General features: G+C 34.7%; 2 protein-coding genes across 6 annotated transcripts in view; one reads left to right on the top strand and one right to left on the bottom strand.

Annotated features, from left to right (window-relative positions):
* The window catches only part of LOC131061576 (NADPH:adrenodoxin oxidoreductase, mitochondrial), a 138,443-nt gene extending 135,623 nt beyond the window's left edge, over window positions 1-2,820 (top strand). For all 4 annotated transcript variants that reach the window (XM_057995331.2, XM_057995329.2, XM_057995333.2 and 1 more), the window contains one exon: window positions 1,917-2,820. In XM_057995331.2, the coding sequence (XP_057851314.2) occupies window positions 1,917-2,147 (231 nt within the window). In that variant the 3' untranslated portion in view covers window positions 2,148-2,820. The remainder of the gene's footprint in view (window positions 1-1,916) is intronic.
* Window positions 2,821-10,496: 7,676 nt separating this feature from the next.
* LOC131061575 (probable beta-1,4-xylosyltransferase IRX9H) lies at window positions 10,497-16,657 on the bottom strand. 2 transcript variants are annotated; one of them, XM_057995328.2, is made up of 5 exons: window positions 16,173-16,657; window positions 14,543-15,698; window positions 11,669-11,918; window positions 11,172-11,399; window positions 10,497-11,013 (listed from the first exon to the last, which is right to left on the bottom strand). In XM_057995328.2, the coding sequence occupies exons 2-4, from the start codon at window positions 15,499-15,501 to the stop codon at window positions 11,226-11,228; spliced, it is 1,383 nt and encodes a 460-aa protein (XP_057851311.2). In that variant the 5' UTR covers window positions 15,502-15,698; window positions 16,173-16,657; the 3' UTR covers window positions 10,497-11,013; window positions 11,172-11,225. The 2 variants fall into 2 exon arrangements, with proteins under 2 accessions (XP_057851311.2, XP_057851310.2); XM_057995327.2 differs by having other exon boundaries at window positions 14,543-16,657.
* Between the last annotated feature and the right edge of the window lie 3,409 nt (window positions 16,658-20,066).

The following is a 20,066-nucleotide window of genomic DNA, read 5'->3' as shown; positions in this document are numbered from 1 at the left end:
ATGTCGATCTCCTCTATTGTGAATCTCCTTCCGTACTAGAATTTGTACACACACCTTCTGTTCCATGGACTTAGAGAATCATTCACATGTTTAAGATTAGCTTCCACCAAAGAGATCGTAGGAAATTAGAAATTACAACCTTAACAGCATAGCATGCAAACAAAAGATTTCTACTGCTTCGAGACATCCTTGGTATGAAGCAAGATCTTAAAGATTTTCTGCCTATGATGTGAAATGATAATTAATTGTTGTTCTATATATTAACACGAGACAAAAAATCATTTAATATTTTATGGCTGTCGAAAGTTGGACAATTTTTCGGAAAGTTTCCAGTTTTCGAATATGGCATGGGGGTATGTTTTTGCCTTTTTTTAGGGGATGGCAAGGGACTGCTAGAAAAAAATAGAGAAATTTTAAAAAATATAGAGAAATTTCAAATATTCATAACATTGATAAAGCATTCATCGAAAACATTAGACTTTAATTGAGATTTTACATGAGAATTGACAAACAAATTAACAAAATATAAATGCTTTCATTGTCAATGTGCATATATATTATATAATAATAAGAATTTTAACTGAATGTCCAAAAGCTGCAAGTTTCAACTATAAAATGACAAATCATAGAAAATATATGTATGTCCCTAATCAGCAAATGCAACTGATAGGTTTGTGTCAAAATCGGAGCTCAAGTCTGAGTCAATGCCAATATAATGTGCTGCCTCAAGCAATGGAACCAAACAATCCCTATTGTGTCTCCTCATCAATTTGTATGGCATCTTCAAGATCAACATCCCAATGTAATGCTAGAGTCCTAGGATATTTGGGGGTCTATTGATCTTGTAGTTGCAAGGCACTATGTACACCAACTTCTTTGATTGTCTAGAGGTGAGATTGTTCCTCTTAACTGATTGGATGAAGTAATATATGGAACAATTCCTCTTTGCAGCAGAGAGTATTGGAACTTACCTCTAATTTAGTGGATTTGATGCCCGAGGCCCTTTGCAAATGTTAAAATGATTAAATAAAAATCTTTTTTGTTGTTTTGATAGGTGAACTAGGTTAAGTTGTTTAGAACTTGAAAGGGGTGGGGGGATCCTTGTGGGCTTTCCCATCCCTTTGTTTTTATATTTAAAACTGTGTTTTTTTTAAAATTCAACTTAAAATGTTTGGGTCGTAGGGGACGGCTAGCTATCCTCTGACATACCCTGCACATTCAGGAACATTTTGGAAACGTTTCCTATTTTTTGCATGGAAAGGGGACAGGGAGGGGATGTTTCCTTGACATTCTTGCATCCCCAAAACGTCTCTTGTAGGAAACAGGGGTTCTAAGGCAGGGGATGCATCCTTGGGAAACACTAGGTTGAATCCTCAAAATCTCCCGAGTGATTCGTAGGGTGTCAACAGGTATTTTTTTTAATCTTGGATTTGATTCTAAAGTTGCATCATTTCTGAAAACCTAACTGCTAAATGGTATGCAAGATTCATCTGTTGCAAAATCTTCTGGGCTTTTATGATTATTTTGCCTAGTATTAGTATTTGCTTAAATTTTAAACACTAATCTCTATTTGATTTCTATCCCAACGTTTTTATAGGTAAAAATACATTAAAGAGAAAATGGCACCTATATTACATTCTTCATCTCTGTTTTGCATTTAGTTATGCAAATCTTGTGTTGTCCCTGTAATAATATATGCAGGAAAATAGTGGTAATTTGGAGAGCATAGCTATGACCTTTATTAACCTTTAGTTCTACTGTTTAGCCAAATTTTATGTGCTAGATTTAGTATGACAAGAGAATCCTAGCTCTCATCTTTTACTCTAAGACAAATTAAAATGTTTGGTGTCTAAAAATTACAAGGATCGAATATATATGAAATAAGTATAACTAATCATAATTTCTCTGACTTTCAGGTTGAGAGCATTTCAGAGGATATCAGAGTCAGTTTGTTAGGTGGATGTCACTCTTCACATCCTGGAAGGGTGGGCCTGCTTGAAGCATTACGAACAAAAGGTGTTCAGTATATATCTTTCAGTGGGTGGGAGAAGATTGATACAAAAGAAAAAGAATCGGGATCTGTGAAAGGCAAACCCAGAGAGAAGATCACTTCATGGCAAGAGTTGTTACAAGTTGCAAATGCATAGATGTGCTGGAAAAGAGAGTTCCATTGTCATAACATCTTTAGTTCAAGCCAGTGTAATGCATAGGATTGTTTTTCTATTGTTATTATGGACTATCATAATTAACCAAAGATGGGAAAACTCTAACAGCTCCTGATGTTTAATGTGTAAATTACTGGATGTGACTTCTGTGCACCTAGCTGTAGAATTTTAATCTACCGTCATGGATGTTCCTCTGCTTTCTATTTCGATTAATATCATCTTATAGACAGTATGCAACAAATTGACCGAAGGGGGAGTAATTGTAATATTTGCTTGGTGAGACCCCAGCAATCCCTGATGTTTTTTTTTGATTGATTGTGGAGCTGGCTCTGTTTGGTAAATCCAGAGGATGATTAGCCCTAGATATGCTATGGTCTTTCCACATAATGGATATTTTCAGGTGTATAGATCTGCTTACATGTCCGAACTTTGAATAGCTTAACCATAAGCTGAAATCCATGTCAGGTAAAGCATTTAAATGTATAATGCTTAGTTTGTATGGAAATCGGTTTTATAAGTTATACAATCTTAATGGATTTTTTATAGTTGGCAATATGATTTCCTCGTTACATTGCTGACCCCAAGTGTGTTGTTGGAGTAGAAACATAGTGACAAATGTGTTTAAAGCACCTGAAACAAAGCTGAATTTTTTTTTTGATCGGTTTATTACTCTTTCTAACGAGTGCTTTTATTTGATTGAATGTTATGTTACACAACAAGTTGGTATGTAAGAAAATGAATAACACACGGTCATTAGATATAACGGTCTTCTCTAGTATACATAGTATGCATGCAATAATTACAGAATACAACATGACTTCACTTAATCTTTATAATTTTTAAAAGTTATATGTCAAATCTTATTTTAGCATGATAAGCAAGGAGCCGTCTTACCCAATTGAGAGTCCCAGAAGGATTGCTTCCTTTGGTCATCTTATTGTGTTTAAAAAAACGCACCTTATGAACTTTATATGATTTTGAATTTATATGAAATCTAATATATTGTTATTTGGAAAGTGATCTAACTTGTAGAGTTTCAGAAGAGGAATATTTTTCTTAGAGTGGAAATCTTGTCACATAGAGTAATACAATTTCATATTACAGTATACTAATGTGTTTGATGGCTGAGATCTTGGATGGCTGCAATTTTAGAGCTACAGTTCCATAGGTTTATTGTTTAAATACGTTTATCACATACTATATTGGCTTATGGGAAGAGATACCATATGATGGATGTAAGTGTCCCATACACTGCTAGATTTGTTCCATATTGGTAAACTTTCAAATGTAACATAATTTTATATTTGTACTATAAAAGAATGTCTGGAACATCCCACTCTTCCCACTCTTTGGATAAGAAGTGTCAAGTTATTTTGACAGCAGTTGAATACTAAAGTTGTGCCAATTTGTTTGGGTTTGTGCCTGGTTTTGTAACCATTGAAGTCAGTAATAAGTGAATCAGTCGTTGGGGAATGAGACAATATATAAATGTAAGGTGCATTATGAACTTAATTGTAAGCACACAAAAGTTATGAGGATGAAAGGTTTGCAGCTTGTGAAGACAACACATTCAAATACATCTGTGCAGATTTTATGCATAATCCTACAACATTTTGCAGATGTATTACTTGTACAGATAAGGACCAATAAACTTCAATATTTATGTTGAGCAACATCCTCCATCTAATGTGTTAACACGTTTTTATTGTGTGAGGGGAATTAAGGTAATTGGTTTCAACAGCATAAGGATCTATAAGCCTTAAACCTAGCAGCAAATTTTTCCATACATGCAACAATGGAAGTTAAAATTCAACTTATTTAAAATATTATGCATATCAACATCAAAGATTTACTGCATATATCCACTGTAGGAATTGAAAAGAGGGTTTGTCACATCGACTTGCTCTTCATTGAAAGTGTTCCTTTATGTTTGAGTGGAGATAGGGCAGTTTTGGCTTTTGCTAGTCTTGTGATCAGAGTAGCCAGAAACTCCTTTGTCCCACCCTGGGAACGCGTATCCCCGTATCCGTTCCCGTATTTGAAACGGATACGTATCCGATACAGCTCGGATGCACGTCGAATATTGTACCCCCACGCATGCCCAAAAAAGCTTGATTTCCAACCATGATAGATACTATGTGATTTGATTTTTTAAAAATTTGACGTAAATCTTCCTAAATTTAATTTTAAAAAACTTCATTCATGCATTTTTAAACAAAACCTACACCAAATGAGAAAGACAAATGAAATGTTTTTCTATTTCAGTGACCCATCTTTTGGGTTATCTTCCAATGCAACTCTACTATTTTTGCATATCGTAGAATGCTAAATCAATTTATAATTATTTATGTAGCAATTATGTGTCTATATGTCTTTTGAAGTAACGAAAATATCCTCGAATAACTCAGAAAATTGTGTTAAATATATGTGTGTTTTTTATGAATGATGTATCCAGTCGTATCCATATTGGGGGTCTTAAAAAATGGCCGTATCTGTCTCCGATACCGTATTTGTATTTGTATCCGTATCCGTATCCATGCAACTTTGCTTGTGATCAGGGTGGGTATTATTTTGAGTGAGGAGTTGGTTCCTTGGATACCTTCCTTTGTTGGGGAGTCATTGGTTCCTTGGATACCTTCCTTTGTTGGGGAGTCATTGGTTCCTTCAAAATTGTGGCTTGAAGCTATTAAAGGTACGTAGAGCCTCTCTAAGGCTCCTCCTTGGCCATCAACCAGGGAGGATGAGATCTCTTATTTGCAGATTTTGAATTCTCTTGTTGGGAAGGTCTATGGAGCCAGGCCAAACATTGACATTTTTAGAGAATAAGCTTATGAGAAAATAGATCCGTGAATAGGTTGTTACTAGGTAAAATGTTTCTTCCTTATTTTTTATTGTCCATGGAGGATTGTGTCAAGATTCTTAGCAATGGTCCATGGGTTTTGGGTAAAGCTAGGGCTCTTCCAAAAAAGTGGGAGTTGAGTTTTGATCTAGAAAAGGAATGCTCCAATACGGTAGTTTTTTGGGTGAGTTGCCTTGCCTTGCATTGCAATATTCGATGGACAAGGTTTTTGAGGACATTGCTAGCTATTGGTCAGCTAATAGCTATTGATGATGTAACTAGATTTAGGAAACACTTGGTCTATGCAAGGTTTTGTGTGAATGTCCTTGTGGATTTCGTACCTCCTGTTAATACATTTTCATCCAAATTTGGTAAGGGTGCAAAATATTGTCTATGAAGACTCATCAATTTGGTGGCAAGCTTGTCAAGGTTGGTCACTTTGTTGTTTTGTATTGAGGAAGACTTATGTTTGGAGAAAAACAAGAGCTATAAATCTTAACTTTTCTTAGCTTTTGACAAGTTTTCGTGAAGTGATCATGGGAGACCTTTTGGTCATGGAGCTTAATCTTGTCAAAGGTCTATTTTTTGGGGTTTTTTTCATAGTTGTGTTTGGAGCCCATTTCATTCTAGAGGGGTTGAAGGGGGGATTTATCCCCCATCCCCGTTTGTGGTTCAGTGGGGCTAAGCGTTCAGGGGTAGTATCCCCAAAGCCAAATTTTAGATAATTTTTTGTTTAAATTGTAAAATGCTATTTTTATGTGATAAATCTAGATTTTTCATCATAATGTCATAGGTTTGATGGTAGAGGTTATGTTAGCTTTGCTTTCCCTAGAAGACAACACTCTTTTATAAGGGCATTGTATTATGATTGTGTGTGGATATTGTGATAGAGAGAAAAGGAAGTTGCAACAAATGTGTTGTAGGTTGTATCACTTTGTTTTGTTGGATAAATAAAAAGGATAGGTGGTTCTCCATGGATGTAGCCCATATTGGGTGAACCATGTATGTTTGTGTCTATGTTTTGTGTTACTTTTATTTTTTTAATTTTGCATAAATTTTATTGTGCATTCCTCTTCAATTTTATTCCTAACATGTCATGAATGAGAAGAGCTCAAAGCTAGCTAGTAGGGAATGTGTCAATGAATACACTCATCTCATATTTTGCTATCCAAATGCATTGACAAAAGTAAGAAGCCTTTGCAGAAGAGGTTAATGATATGCCCCTTTGAATTTTTGTGATTTAGGGTAAACAATCATAAAAAAGAATGGCAATAATAAGGATTTTCGTATTAACAATTTGATGAAACAATCTAGTGGTTATACTAAAAGCTCTCTAGATCACTCTAGATTCAAGACATCCTAATCTTAACATGTTTCTTGTTCCTTTTTGGCCCCTTCCAGGCAATCCTTTGGGTGTGGTCTACTACTATTTGTCCTTCATTTTCTTGTTTCATGACATAATTTGTTGTGTTCTAGGCTTCGGTGCTATTTTTGTTCTTACCTTTATTAAAGGTTGTTGGGACTCTTTCAAAACCCTCCTTTATCTAATTCATAATTCTGAGCAAAAAGTATTTATCTAATAAAAAATGTGATTTTTATGTGATAATTATTTTATTAAAATAACGTCACGTATAAAGATTTCCAAAATTTAGTTTTCTAATCGTTATAAAACATTTATACAACTAAACAAATAATTGTCATAGAACAATCAAATTTGAATAATATATTAACAAATAATAAACAATATAATAGTTTTATTTCACAATTTTACATTGCTCACCAATATAGTGAGGACTTGGTTTAAAGTTAATGCCTTCACGATTACATTGGGAAAATGAGTTAGGGGCTAAAGAGCTACAAAGTCTAGAGTGAATGTAATGAAGAAAATATGAATTCTTATTCCACCCAAATGTCATGTCATTGTGGTAAAACTTTTTCTTGGGCCACACTCCACTTTGTAAATAGATTCATTCATGCCCCTTATAGTTAAAAGGGCATCCAAACAATGAAGAGAGTTGAGAAGAGGCATACTTAATGTGACACGCATCATTACAACTCAAGGAAGGTACAATAAATATGTGTGGTGGGGAGGAAAGGGTGAGTACATTACTTCCTAGCTACTGTTGGATGCCATTTATTCCATTAATCTTATTTGGATTAAACATATCCTTGTAATCAAAAGTTGCTTCTTTGATAACACCTTTTCTTTTTTAATACCACCTTTAAAAATGCTTCCAAAGAAACTAGAAGGATAGGAAGGTTATTAACTAGCCTCATCTCTCAAGTCATCGACAAATGTCACCCATGTAACATTGACTCTAAGAAAATTTTGTGACATGCTAGGTAATATATAAACCCTAAATGCTTTAGTAAGTGGAACTCATGAATCTCAGTGGATAAAACACCCCAAATGACAAATCTCATGCCACGTAAAAGTATACATGCAATCAATCATCCAACCAACCCTATCTAAGGCCTATCTAGCACCAACTAACAAGGTAACATCCATTATTTGATAAGAAACTTAGGTCTTTTCAAGATCCCCTCCCTTTCCTTACATTTAAGGCAATTTTATATTAGTCAAATCTATAGAACATGGATTTTGATTGGCATAGTCATTATGAAGAACTGTTATTTGGTGGTTAAACTCCCTTCATGTTTCAAGTAAACTTTGACATTTCCATCTTAGGGAAAAAATTTAATGTAGATGTTGAAAATAAAATTTTCAATTGGAAAAAATATCTCTATAAATAAATAATTATATTCAAATAGATGAAATCAGGGATAGGGAAACAAATAATGGCAACCTTGTCGTTGCATCCAAAAATTCGTATTTAATACAAGTATCCTTAATGCATTATGAGAGCACAAAGTTGTATGTTTTTATTTCAAAGTCGAAAACACAAAGGAATTATGAGCAACAAAAACACACATTGAAAAATTATGATGACTTCAAATGTTTGTATTTGTTCTTTTGGTATTGCTTCACAAAATATGAATTGGTTTGTTCCTCTTTCTCCAAGAGTTCCACTCTACAAAAATAATATCCTCCTCCTTTCTCCTCTCTAAGAGCCCCCATACCTTTTCCTTTAAAAAGCCCCCTTTAACCTTTCTATTTAAAATCAAATTTTAAATGAGCTTTAATCAAAGAGATTGATTTTTTTCCTAACTATTCTTGGAAAAAAATCTATTTGTTTTTGGTTGATGTAAATTCATGCACATCTCTATGATCCTCCTATATCTTACATTGTATCTAAGAATTTTTAGCACAATGCTCACAAATTAGACTTAGATGGGAACCACTCTTTTGGACCTATTCATTAGACCACAAAGTGAGATACCTCAAGTACTTGTCATTCATTTTCTTTCTCTTTTTTGAGCCACTTTTTCAACCACAATTTGTCTTCTTTCCCCAATATCATGCTGCTTCTATTGTAATAATCTTGTTATTTTTATGATCTCCGAAGGTCCCTCACCAAGTGCATTCACTTGCAGGCTATGTTCCACAAGGACGCAACCCCTGTACTTTTTCCCTTGTACCCATATTGAGGACGAAACGAGGGCATAGGGACGAGAATTTGTCATTTCCTAAGCATCCCCTTTTTGGCAAAAACACAAAGGATATTTCGAGGACGATTGTTGGGTAGTAGGGGATGACCAGTTGTCCCCAGGACAGCTAGGGTATACTTAGGCGTCCCCCGATTGTCCCCGAGACAGCCAAGGGACATGTAGGCATCCCTTGATTATCCCCGGGAGGGGACAGCCCAAAATTTTTATGTCCAAAATAAATAAATATAACAAATTTTTAATTTACAATAGAGGCTCGACTGACCCCACCAAGACCCCAAATAAACATTAAGATATAACAAACCCTAATCTAATGCATAAAACAAACAAAAGGAAGAAAAAGACACTCATTTTGATATTTGCAAAATAGGAAAAGAGCAACAAGAAAAGAAGAAACAACTAGTTAAAGAGTAAACAACATGTGAAAGAGGAATTGGTCTAGTTCCTCTGCTACAAAGAGGAATTGGTCTAGTTCCTCTGCTACAAAGAGGAATTGGTCCACATATAGCTTCATCCAATTATTCAAGAGGAAGCACCTTACCTCTAGACGATCAGAGAAGTTACTAGCTTTTCACACAAGATTGCCACTCTCGAGTATCGTCAGACTCCAACCTTATGTTGGGATGTCAATCCTGAAGATGCTATGCAAGTTGAGGAGGATGAGACACCTCTAGGATTGCTTGGGGTTCCATAGGTTGAGGAGGCAGCCCCTCATACTGATAGTGACTCAGACAAAGACTGTAGCTCTGATCTTGATTTAGACTCTTAGTCTTAGACCTACCATGTGCTGATTATGGACAGCCATATATTTTCTTACTTTATCTGGACACAGGACATTATGATGGCCAGTTGATTATGGACTTCTATGTTTTAACTTTTCTATTTACAATTTATGTCATCTTTGGCAATGATTGATAAAAGCATTTGAATTTTGATAAAATGTTTGTCAATTCTCTTGTGAAATCTCAATTCAAGTATAATGCAATGTATCAATGTCTATGATGAATGCTTTACCATTGTTATTTTCAATATCCAGAAAGAAATCATCAATGAATTTAGGATGTAACTTTACTGATGCTATTTTCAATATCCAGAAAGAAATCTGAATAATATAGCATGTACATCTAATCCAAATTAGCTCCAAGAGTACTTCCTAAAAATGTTTCATAAGCACAGAACTATCGGATACACACTAGAACTCCAGATTGCAAGTGGTGTTTATTTCAGCTAAAAAATCAAAGATGTCAGCCACGGCATGACATAAGCTTTTTCATTTCACCAGATATCTCACCTGACAATCTTTACTTGAGCTCATTGAACAATTTGATGCATACGTCAATGATACTTCATATATGGCTCCAAAAAGTTTGAAAATTGTCCAACAAAGTTCTTAATATGATAGAAACTCGTGTATCAAGGAAATTCCTTATGTAAAATAACAAACAACTACCACAACATTTTAAGCCTACATGTTAAATGACTGTTAAAAAGGAAAATATATAAGGCCATATTTGAGAACTCACAACTCCAAATCGAGAATGGAATTATATGGTTTTGCCAAAATGAAAGATTCTTTATGGATGATGAAAAGCAATAGTGCAATTCTCCAGAAAATATATTTTCAGAGAATACTTTTAAGGACCTTGCCCACTCCGTCCAGTACTGCATATTATTCAATCACAATTGTCCATTGTAATCTGCAAATCAATTAACTACTTTTGTTGACAGTAAACAATTCAGCCATTAATGCACATAAACAGTGGTAAGTGAAATTCAGACTTACTGTGAAAATTGATTACCAACTGCAGTGCAGCAAATTTTTTTTTTTAGCACACAGCCTTCTGTCAAATTTAACTATTGTCTCGCAGTGTGTTTCTTGCAAAAACTTGTAAAACCATGTTCTTTACCAATCTGCAAGTAATGCCTTCAAACTAATCAGACTTAATTATCATTGGATGCTTCTCAGTCAAAGATACCAAATACCTAACACTTTGATTTTCCCATACGTGCTACATTATTTTCTTTAATAATAGAATAATTTAAAAAAGTGTACAAAATGGAAATGAGCTATGAGGCTTTGGTTTCACCCAAAGACCAGATATGGCCCTGTTTCCAACTATCTCCAGTATAATGATCCTCTGACTGCTAAGAATTTGGCAAAATTGTATGCTTGAATAGCCGCCAGATTGCCATGCCAAGATTCAGCAAGACTGTGCAAACTGGCAGTGTGTTCAAGCAAAGCAGTTTGAAATTGACATGATAATCAGTATTTACTTTACATTGCAATTACTAGCTCAACTCAAGGAAGAGAGGGAAGAGAATCTAATGCTACAGTTCTACAAATTCCAAAACCCACAATATAATTGAATACAAGGTTTACTAAAAAATGATGATTGCAAACAGCCTCCGTCCAGAAGTGAAACATATATCCTTTCCATAACCCTGTAGCAAAAAGAGCAGCAAGAACTTAGAAATAATAGAACCATATAAAAGTAACAAGTATGTATGGATTTCGTAAAACAAAAGTCATCAACTAATAGAATTTTGTGCAGACTCTGGATAACAAAGACAATAACAAAAGCACCCAAAAGATAACATGCCTTCTAGGTCAAAAGCTACAAAGGATCACGGTGCAAGCCCAATGGAAGCCATTCCTACTTTTTTAAAGGAACAATGACATCTAAATTTTTCTCAAGAATCCACCCTGAAGGATATGCTAGCGCTGGAGCTTCCAAGTGTAGATGCCAAACCATGACTTTCGAACAACCATTTGGCAACCCTTCCATCTGACTTTCATCTTCTACAACTTGTTCAATAAAACTTGTCTCCTGCAGGAAGATGCCAATCAGTGCATTCTGTTAGATATATTAATACCATGCAACATGATAGTGGGGGGCAAAAAGGGCATCTATTTCTGCCTAGAAATTAATGTGCACACAAGGTCGGTATGCTAAGCACAAAGAGAGAAGTACAATCAAATTGAAGGAAGAGAATTATTAGTTTAAAAACAATAATTATAAATTTAAGCATGCAACTGAGGTGGAGAGAAACTTGAAAAAGATGAATGATAATGGATCTAAGAAGAAACACTACTGACTTGGAATCCTTCTTTAACTGTATCCAACTGTCTAATAGGCTCCTTTGTACGACGATGCCACCTTTGTGGATCCCAAAGAATGGTGCTGTTGAATGCAAATCCTGACATATCAACATGAAATCTGCGTAGTTTTTTACTTTTTTCATTTGTGTGCCACCCAATCACTTGACTTTCATTGCATACTGGACCTTCCAAGATTGCCTTATTTTTACTATGAGCAAGCATGCCAACTGGCCATGTACCAAAACGCCTGCAGATCACACTTCACGCTGTCACTTAAAAAATAATAAATACCAGCCCAATGTGTACTACTAGCCCTGGTATATTGCAAAACAAATGCATTATTTAAATTTCAGAGTTGGATCCAGAATTCAAACTGTGGCTATAACATTCCTCTGCAAATTTTCTTTGACAATTGAAATTTACAAAGTTTAGTCACTGTCCTAGAATGCTTGCACCCACATAAATTCAAAGAAACACTTCATATTGTCAGGTAATTCATGCAAATTTTAGAGGACTTTGCAAAGGCAGTGGCACCTAAAGGTGCTAACACGAAATGAGAGGATGTCAAGGCACAAGGGGAAGAAGATCCAATCCTAATTTGAGACTTTGTAAGGTCAGTGTTCCTATGCCGCAAAACAACATGAGATGAGAAAGTGAGGGTCCAACGCTTCCTTAAAGATAGGATGATGCCATGGGTCATTCTCAAAGCAGCAGTTCACAATAAATAGAATAATAACTATGTCAGAAATTGCATACTGTGTAAAGGTCAAAAAGAAGTGCATTCAGATTAACAAATGCCATATGATATGAAGTTTACAAAAAATAGTTATGCAATGTTATGATGTGCAATTATTTGGTAGGAATAAAGTATAAACACAAAACAGGAAGCTAGAGCAAAACCCCACCACATAAAAAAAAGTATGGTTGTTGTAAAGAATGACCAAGCATACAGTATACCTGACTGGCTTTATTAATATCTATTTTATTCTTCTTTCTGAGAAACTAGCTACATATCACACAACCTAACTAGAATAAACTAACTAATAATAAAGCCAAATGGGAGTCCTCCTGAATCTAAACAAGACATTGTTCAGCGTTTCAGTTTAACTGTTCAATAATGGAACAAAGGACGGCTATATGGTTAAACAAATCATCAAAATCCCCATAAAACATTCAAGATAATCCTGAATTTGTTTATAAGTAAAGTGATGTTAAGTAGCAAAAAATAAGCACTATCAATGTCACAGATAAAAACATTATTGCTTAGACTAGCTTGCTGCAATCCCTTAAATTGGGGGACTGGTAATAGGGTAGAGGAGACAATTAAAATAACTGCAGCATCTGAAACAACTGTCTCGAATTAGAAAGCAGAGTTTGTGTCTCTTGATTACAAAGCAAACCAAAGAGTTAAAAATTGCTGTTGAGGAAAGCATGAAATCAAAATCTGGCAACAGGTAGATAACAAAAAAAATGGTAACTGAGGAAGATCATAAGGAAAAACAAGCAAATACGAGGTTACAACTATAAAGGAAACACACTTCTTGTAATGAAGATGTAGATCAATGGAGAAAAAGAGTAAAGTTCTTAAGACAACCTGCACCAAAATGAACATCAGAAGTGTGGTAAGAGACTTGAAGCAAGTAACTTGTAATCTCTCGATGTGAGGGAGAAGTTACACCAGTCAAGCCAATGCTAATACATAACCTCAAAACTATGAGCTCTTTAAAGGCATGATTTGGGTATTTATGTGAAGTGCTAGCTCATACACAGAACATAGAAATGAAAACTTAAAAGCCAAATATAACAATAATTAGAAATGATGGGCAGGATCGAACAAAAGCCAAAGCACAGAAACAGATAATTTCAATGCAAAAATAAAAATTAAATAGAAAAGACCATATGAATTATAAAGAAAACAGCTCAAGCTCAAGTTGGGTATAAAGAAACCTGCAACCAACACACAACTATCAGTAATAAAATTGACATCAAACAGGATAGACATCTTTACAAATTCTTATTTGATTTGAATCTAGTCCCTTCAAAGTCCAGAGATTTCTATTTTAAAAAATACATGGTGGCTCTGACTGCAAAGATGGATTTAACCTGATAGTTGATAAACTCTTAGTAACAGCTATCATATTTCTATGAATATGTTGAAGGACTGAATACCTGGGAAAGAGTCCAGTCAAATCTGAAATGATGTTTACTAGCGGGGACTCACTTTCTAAAATTTTAATAATATGTTTAATGCAGGTCCCTCTTTTCTTGCAAGGAGAGTAAAACGGGACAACAAAATAAAATGAACAAATTAAAAAATTGTCCCTCTCTGCTATTTTCATTTCCATTAGTCATATAAAATAGTCATTCATCAATTCTGAGAGCACAGAAAGGTAGTTCCTAAATGGTCAATGTTTAGGAAAATTTTGTGTTACAGAACTGCATAACAGAAATCATTTTACATCATCACTCAACATGTTTTGGTTGAATGTTTCAGACATGCACAAAGGAAATATGCATTTTCTCCAAGTACAATAAAACACTTGTAAATCACAACGAAGAGAGAGGGAAGAACATAAGCAATTATGTTATCAATATATTGAATTCATGTTCCCTCTTCTCATCATAAAATGAAATCGAAGAAAAAACAAAGTTAAGGCCTTGTATTCACATTGTTGAATGAATTAAAAAAACATCATTTTTCAATGTTAACCTGTACATATTGCCCTACAAAAACAAGTTTGGGAAATGCTGTAATATCTAAATTGGAAAGTTTAGCCCAAAAACAAACACTAGAACAAAAAGAAATTTGCAAAGGCACATAATAGAGAAGATAAACAGATATGAAGATGAGATAGTGAGAGTATGTCAAACCTAATATCTCTCAGTTGCTCAAACAGCTCCAGTGTATACATGTTATCATCATCTGCAAAGTACACAATGCCATCAAGCCGATGCCGCTCTATGTGAGCAAGAGCTGTGTTCCGCTGATGAATGCCACGATCTTTTATATTTGTCGCATTCTTGTCACAAACAAGGTGCCTATACATTACTCCCGTTTTCCTCAACAAGTCTGCTGTTTCCATGGACTGAGCAGGCATCTCAACAACAATCCAAAGAACAGGTGGTGCTACAAGCCTTAAAGCGTGAGCAAGCCTATTCAAATAAAATACCTGAAATGCACGGTTGTAGGTTGGAGTCACAACAATAAGCAATTTGCGGGGAACAAAATCTAAGATCCGAACTGGAGATATTCCAACCAAAGAATCCATCTTCTTACTAGAAACAGCTAACACATCAGCTTCTTTTTCCTGCTGAACCTCTAATTCTAAATTATTTGTGCTCTCTATCTTTATAGCTTCAATTGTCCTTCCCCTGTTTCCAACTTGACTAAATTCCTGCTGGAGATTTGTCCCTTCTGTTGTCTTGGTTTCAAATGCAAAATCTTGGTGTTTGGAGGCAAGATTTATAGAAAAGCTCTCCATGCTAAAAGGGGTGAATCCAATTAAAATCCCAAGAACAAAACACAGGAGAAAATGAAGCAACGGTCTCTTCCAAACCTGCACTTTTGCCTTAGATCTCTCTGACGACCGACTTGATTTTGATGGGTGAATGCCAATTAGAAAGGCACGAACATACGAAACCACAACCCAAACTGGTAGAAAACCAATTGACGAGAAAACAGAAGCTGTAGTCGGCAGGTCAGCTGAAGAGGAATGACTCAAAGGAGATGAAAATTTGTGTGAAGGCGATGAAACAGAAAACATATCTCCATTTTGGAGGGAACGTTCATGTGTTGACGGAGATAATGTTCTCCTAAATGATGCCATCATCTCCAGAACCACAAGATTTAAAATCTCAACAATACTCAAACATTCATTTAACACTGCAACCCATAACCTCACCCAAGATTTCCAAAGCAAATTATAAATGCCAAAAATTGAACAAGTTAACCAACAACCACATGGAATTACTCTTCCAAAGTTCAAGGTCTCAAAACCGCTTCTTCAAACTAACAGTAAAATTTTCACTGCAAACAACCACCTTTAAATGAATCAGCAATGGTTCCACCTTAATCGTCCTTCCCACTAAGAAAAATAAATTAAAATAAAATTTCTGCTTGCAACGGCTTGCCAACTTTTGTTGAATAATGCATTCACAGTTTAACTAGATTACAATATAACCCTAACCCTCTCTTATATTTGTTGAAACAATAATATCCCTTCTGGGTGACATTTAAGACAAGAGATTCATTTCTGGACATTTAAAAGACTGAGGGCTCTTTGATCTTGCTAAATTTGGCCAAAACGTTAACAAATTTGACAGCTAAAATACTTTCCTTCACCAGATTATCTTGGATTTGGAAAACTCATCATTTATAGCTTACTATTTCAATCAAGAAAGGCTTTCTGAAATCTTAAAGCGCGTTTCAAATGACTTCAAACAGCTGAAGAAAACCTAGATCATACTGCATGAAATAAAAGTGCAAAAAATGACAGCATACTCGTATCTCTGCCATAATCCAACGCCTGTAGCATCAATTCCTTCCAAAGACTCCAGACTTCTTCTGTAATTCCAAGGTTTTAAGCCAAAGAAGCAGCCAGAACTCTATTAAAATAGCCCAAATGTCCTCGATTTTTACCAAAATTCACAAAGAAATTAATCCTGGAGTCGATTAAGTGCACATAAACCAAAGAATCCCGTAACTTTCAAGCATCAAAAGATTGTGGACAAATTTAATACCGTAATGAGTACATTTAGACTTTCAAAGGCAATACTTCACCAAATTAAACACGAATTTTCGCATCAGCTTGAAAGATCAGCTAACATTTTAACTCGATTGATATAATTGGCCTGAAAATTTATCCTCCTTGTGGATCTACTTGTACTTTCGATAACTGCCCAGTTTTATCAGGTGTGTTTTTCCTGTGTTTTTAGTTCAGTTATAAAGTTTTACAAAGATATTACCTCGCGCTACATAAAATTTGAAGTCCGCTTTATAAAAGTGTATGATACTAAAAATATAGTTTTGGTGGGTCCCACATTAAAATATGTTACAAAGTGTTTTGACGTGAGTGGGCATTAACAACTGCGGCTAACTTGGCAAACCACGCGCTGTCCATGGTTTGGAATTTTGTGAAGAAACAAATAATAAGTATATAATTATCTTAATTAATGTTGGAATATGTAGGAATTAAATAAAAGGATTGAAGGTATACAGTTTTTGAAATTGATGATGGAAGAATAGTATAGATATGTTGTTGAATTGATTCATTGTAATTAGAAATTTATGTCCTCATATCAATGATAGTTTCATGTGCAATTTTAGAAATTGTTTAAGAAATTGTAATGATTGAAATTTAGGTATTATAAAATTGATTTCAAGCATTGTGGCTTTGATCTAGTGTGTCAGATTGATTTGTCAAAGTGTACACTTGTAATTTCATTCATCTTTTTTTTAATATCTGAGTTTATCAAGATGGTGTTTAGGAATATCATTAGAAAGTTAACTAGCTTAATATGTAAGCATGTTTTTTAAGTCAATCGCTGGAGAAGTAAGATTTTAAGAGATGAGTGATAGTGAAGACAACATTCATCCATAAAAATGGTGTGTATGCAAATATAGATTTGATTCTTGATATTCTTCTAGAAATGAAAGTGTGTTTTAATGACTTTCTCTTTTTAATATATGTGAATTAATTATGTGTTGAATATTTTTAAATGTCATTAGCATGTGACATGTTATACATATGAGTGTTAAGTTTGTCTATAACAACCAACAAAGAAGGACAATAGTTTTAAATTTGAAATTAATGATTTGGATTTTAGGTTGATCCTTACATGTCATGGGATCAAGCCATGTCAATCCCAAGCCACTTCACCCTATAGGAAAATGATAATTTTGTGACAAGAAGCAAATATGCACAAAAGTGAGTATGCATTAGAGTAAGTGTGAATGAGGGTACAATAATGATAAATAATTGGAAAATGTATAGAAAATGGCGAAAATAGGGTGAAATAGAATATAAATATGGGTCAAGCTTAACACTAGGATATGACACTTGTTAATGTGTTATTGCATTAATGATGTTCCCATCAAGGTGTGGACAAAACTAAATTGGAAATAACACATGAGAATGCATTTCAAAGTAAAGGAACATTCTTAATCAACATGAAAAGAAAATATTGAAACACTCATAAAAAGAACATAAGATTGATATAAAGTAATAATCATTCTTGAATTCTTCATGTATCCTTTGTAGTATGAGTGCAATGTCTAAACCTACAAAAATTTATATTAATCTAGAGAAAATGATTTAATATGATATGGGTATGCATGGTGTGACCATGTGATAAGACTCTACAAAATGTGACAATGCAACCAATAGTTCATGCAATATGGCAATGCATCCATCTAATCTGGGTGTGAGGTGGTGAAATAGGGATTCACTAGTTTAGCTATATCAACAAGGAATAAACTTGTTTCGCACAAATCCTCACAACTAAGGAGATGAAATCAATAGATTCACTTTCAAGAGATGAATGCTGAATTATTTTAGATGGCTCCTTTTGTGGGGTTAAATTGGATACTAAAATCATGAAAATTGAAAGCTAGATCTAGGGCTTAAGATGGAAAATTGACATAAATGAACATTAATAGGTAGTTGTAGATTTGATATGAAGTTGTAATCACAAATATGAGATGAGGAAGATGAATGGAACCCGTGACTAGAATCTGAGCCTAAAAAAGCGGGTCAATGGAGCTCTGAATGACCCTGTCCTTAGAATGTCAGATATGGATGAAATTTATCTTTCTAGAACCAAAATTGTTGCTCAGAATCTACCCCAAAATCTTCATGGGAAATTAGTCAAACAAAGAAGTGTGGAGTGACCCTATCCTCTACTTTTCATGCTTGCAAAAATTGGATCTAATTGTCTCTATCTACTCTACCTAATTCTAGATTTACAACTCCTGAACTTGTTACCTACGCTTGGAAACGAGAGAAAGATGTTGGGAATAGGGACTTTCCTAAGTCAAACCTTGGGTTTGGAATTAACCCTTGAAATTGAATTGAAATACGAAATCAAATGTTGAATGTTATATCTTAGATCTATTATAGATGATTGTAGGTTGATGATGCAATGCTCTTTGAATGTGATCACAAGTGCTAATGCAATAACATGATTAAGACATGAATGACCTAATCATAAATACCTACTTGCATGAAGATTGAAGTAATTTGCTTCTCCATAGTGTTTAGATCTTGAAGAATATGGTGGGATGAAAATTTTCCTCGATGGTTCAATGAATGTCTGATGATGATAGCTCTTGATAACGAATGCTTGTGATAATAAAATTGTGGATGTAAAAGTAAATTAGAGAAATTCTCTTATATAGGGTTCTCAAGGTTTTTTCCCGATTAGGTTGACCTCCAACCATCAAATTGAGACATTATTTTTTATTACGGTAAAAGCAGGTTTTGAAGGGACCCCGAAACCCTTTACAAAAGATCCTTTAGAAAATAGAGCATTAAGAAACAAGAAGGAAAAAACAGCTAAAAAAATAGCATAGATACCAGCAAAATCCAGCAAAAAAGCCCCACAAAACCAGCAATGGCCAGCCAAAACAGACAAAAAATAGAAAATGAACTACTTAATGTTTTTTAGGGCGTTAGCCAGATTTTCGCTAATCCCATGCAATTCTTTAATATTATTCTTAAGTTTAGATATAAGGCTAGAATGCCTTTGGGGGGCATAAGGATTATGGGGTTGAGATTTGATATTTTTATTTGTGCCATGAGGTGGCTTTCTTGTTATTACATACTTGCAGATTCTCCTCAGGGTATTTGGTCCACTACCACCCTTTGAAAATGTTCACCACCAGAGTGTGGTGCTGTGAAAGCCAGGTTGGGAATGTGTCTGGAATATTTGTATGTTTGTGTTTCTTTGTGTTTGCCTGTTTGATACCCGTCTAGGAATTGGTTCTCCGAGCTCGGGGGTGGCTACCAGTTAGCCTAGGCTGGGAGGTGAGCACTCCGTGGTCAGTTTTGTGTTTTCTATTATGCAGGAAATCCAGAGGAAAGAGGATAGAAATTCATGAAAGATATTCAGAAGATGGAATTTTGAAGATATTTGAATTCAGTTGCAGATGTTGTTTTAGAGTAGTTGTGAAAGAAATGCCTCATTCAAAAAAAAAAGAGAGAAGCAAGTTGTAATTTTGTAATTACAGATTTGAAGTCTTATTGTTGTGACTGTTCAGAGAAAACATTCTGTGAATTTGGTAGTATATATTAGAGATGTTTTAAAGAAAGAGAAATGGCTTGATTTTACTTCTAGTATAATTGAAAAAGAAAAGTAAATTAGTGATGCATGCAAAGCTTCTTGTTTTATGAAGGAA

Source organism: Cryptomeria japonica, chromosome 6, assembly GCF_030272615.1.
Source record: "Cryptomeria japonica chromosome 6, Sugi_1.0, whole genome shotgun sequence".
NCBI classification, from domain to species: Eukaryota; Viridiplantae; Streptophyta; class Pinopsida; order Cupressales; family Cupressaceae; genus Cryptomeria; species Cryptomeria japonica.
Note: the sequence above shows the minus strand (reverse complement) of the source record. Positions and strands in the feature narration are given on the sequence as shown.

Bases quoted from the DNA above. Each gene is read 5' to 3' on its own strand.
- LOC131061575 (XM_057995327.2), bottom strand. From the start codon at position 15,501: ATGATGGCATCATTTAGGAGAACATTATCTCCGTCAACACATGAACGT. The intron at 11,919-14,542 runs GTTTGACATACT...TGTGATCTGCAG, and splicing joins GAGCAACTGAGAGATATTAG to GCGTTTTGGTACATGGCCAG. The intron at 11,400-11,668 runs GTCAGTAGTGTT...ATCTTCCTGCAG, and splicing joins CAGTTAAAGAAGGATTCCAA to GAGACAAGTTTTATTGAACA.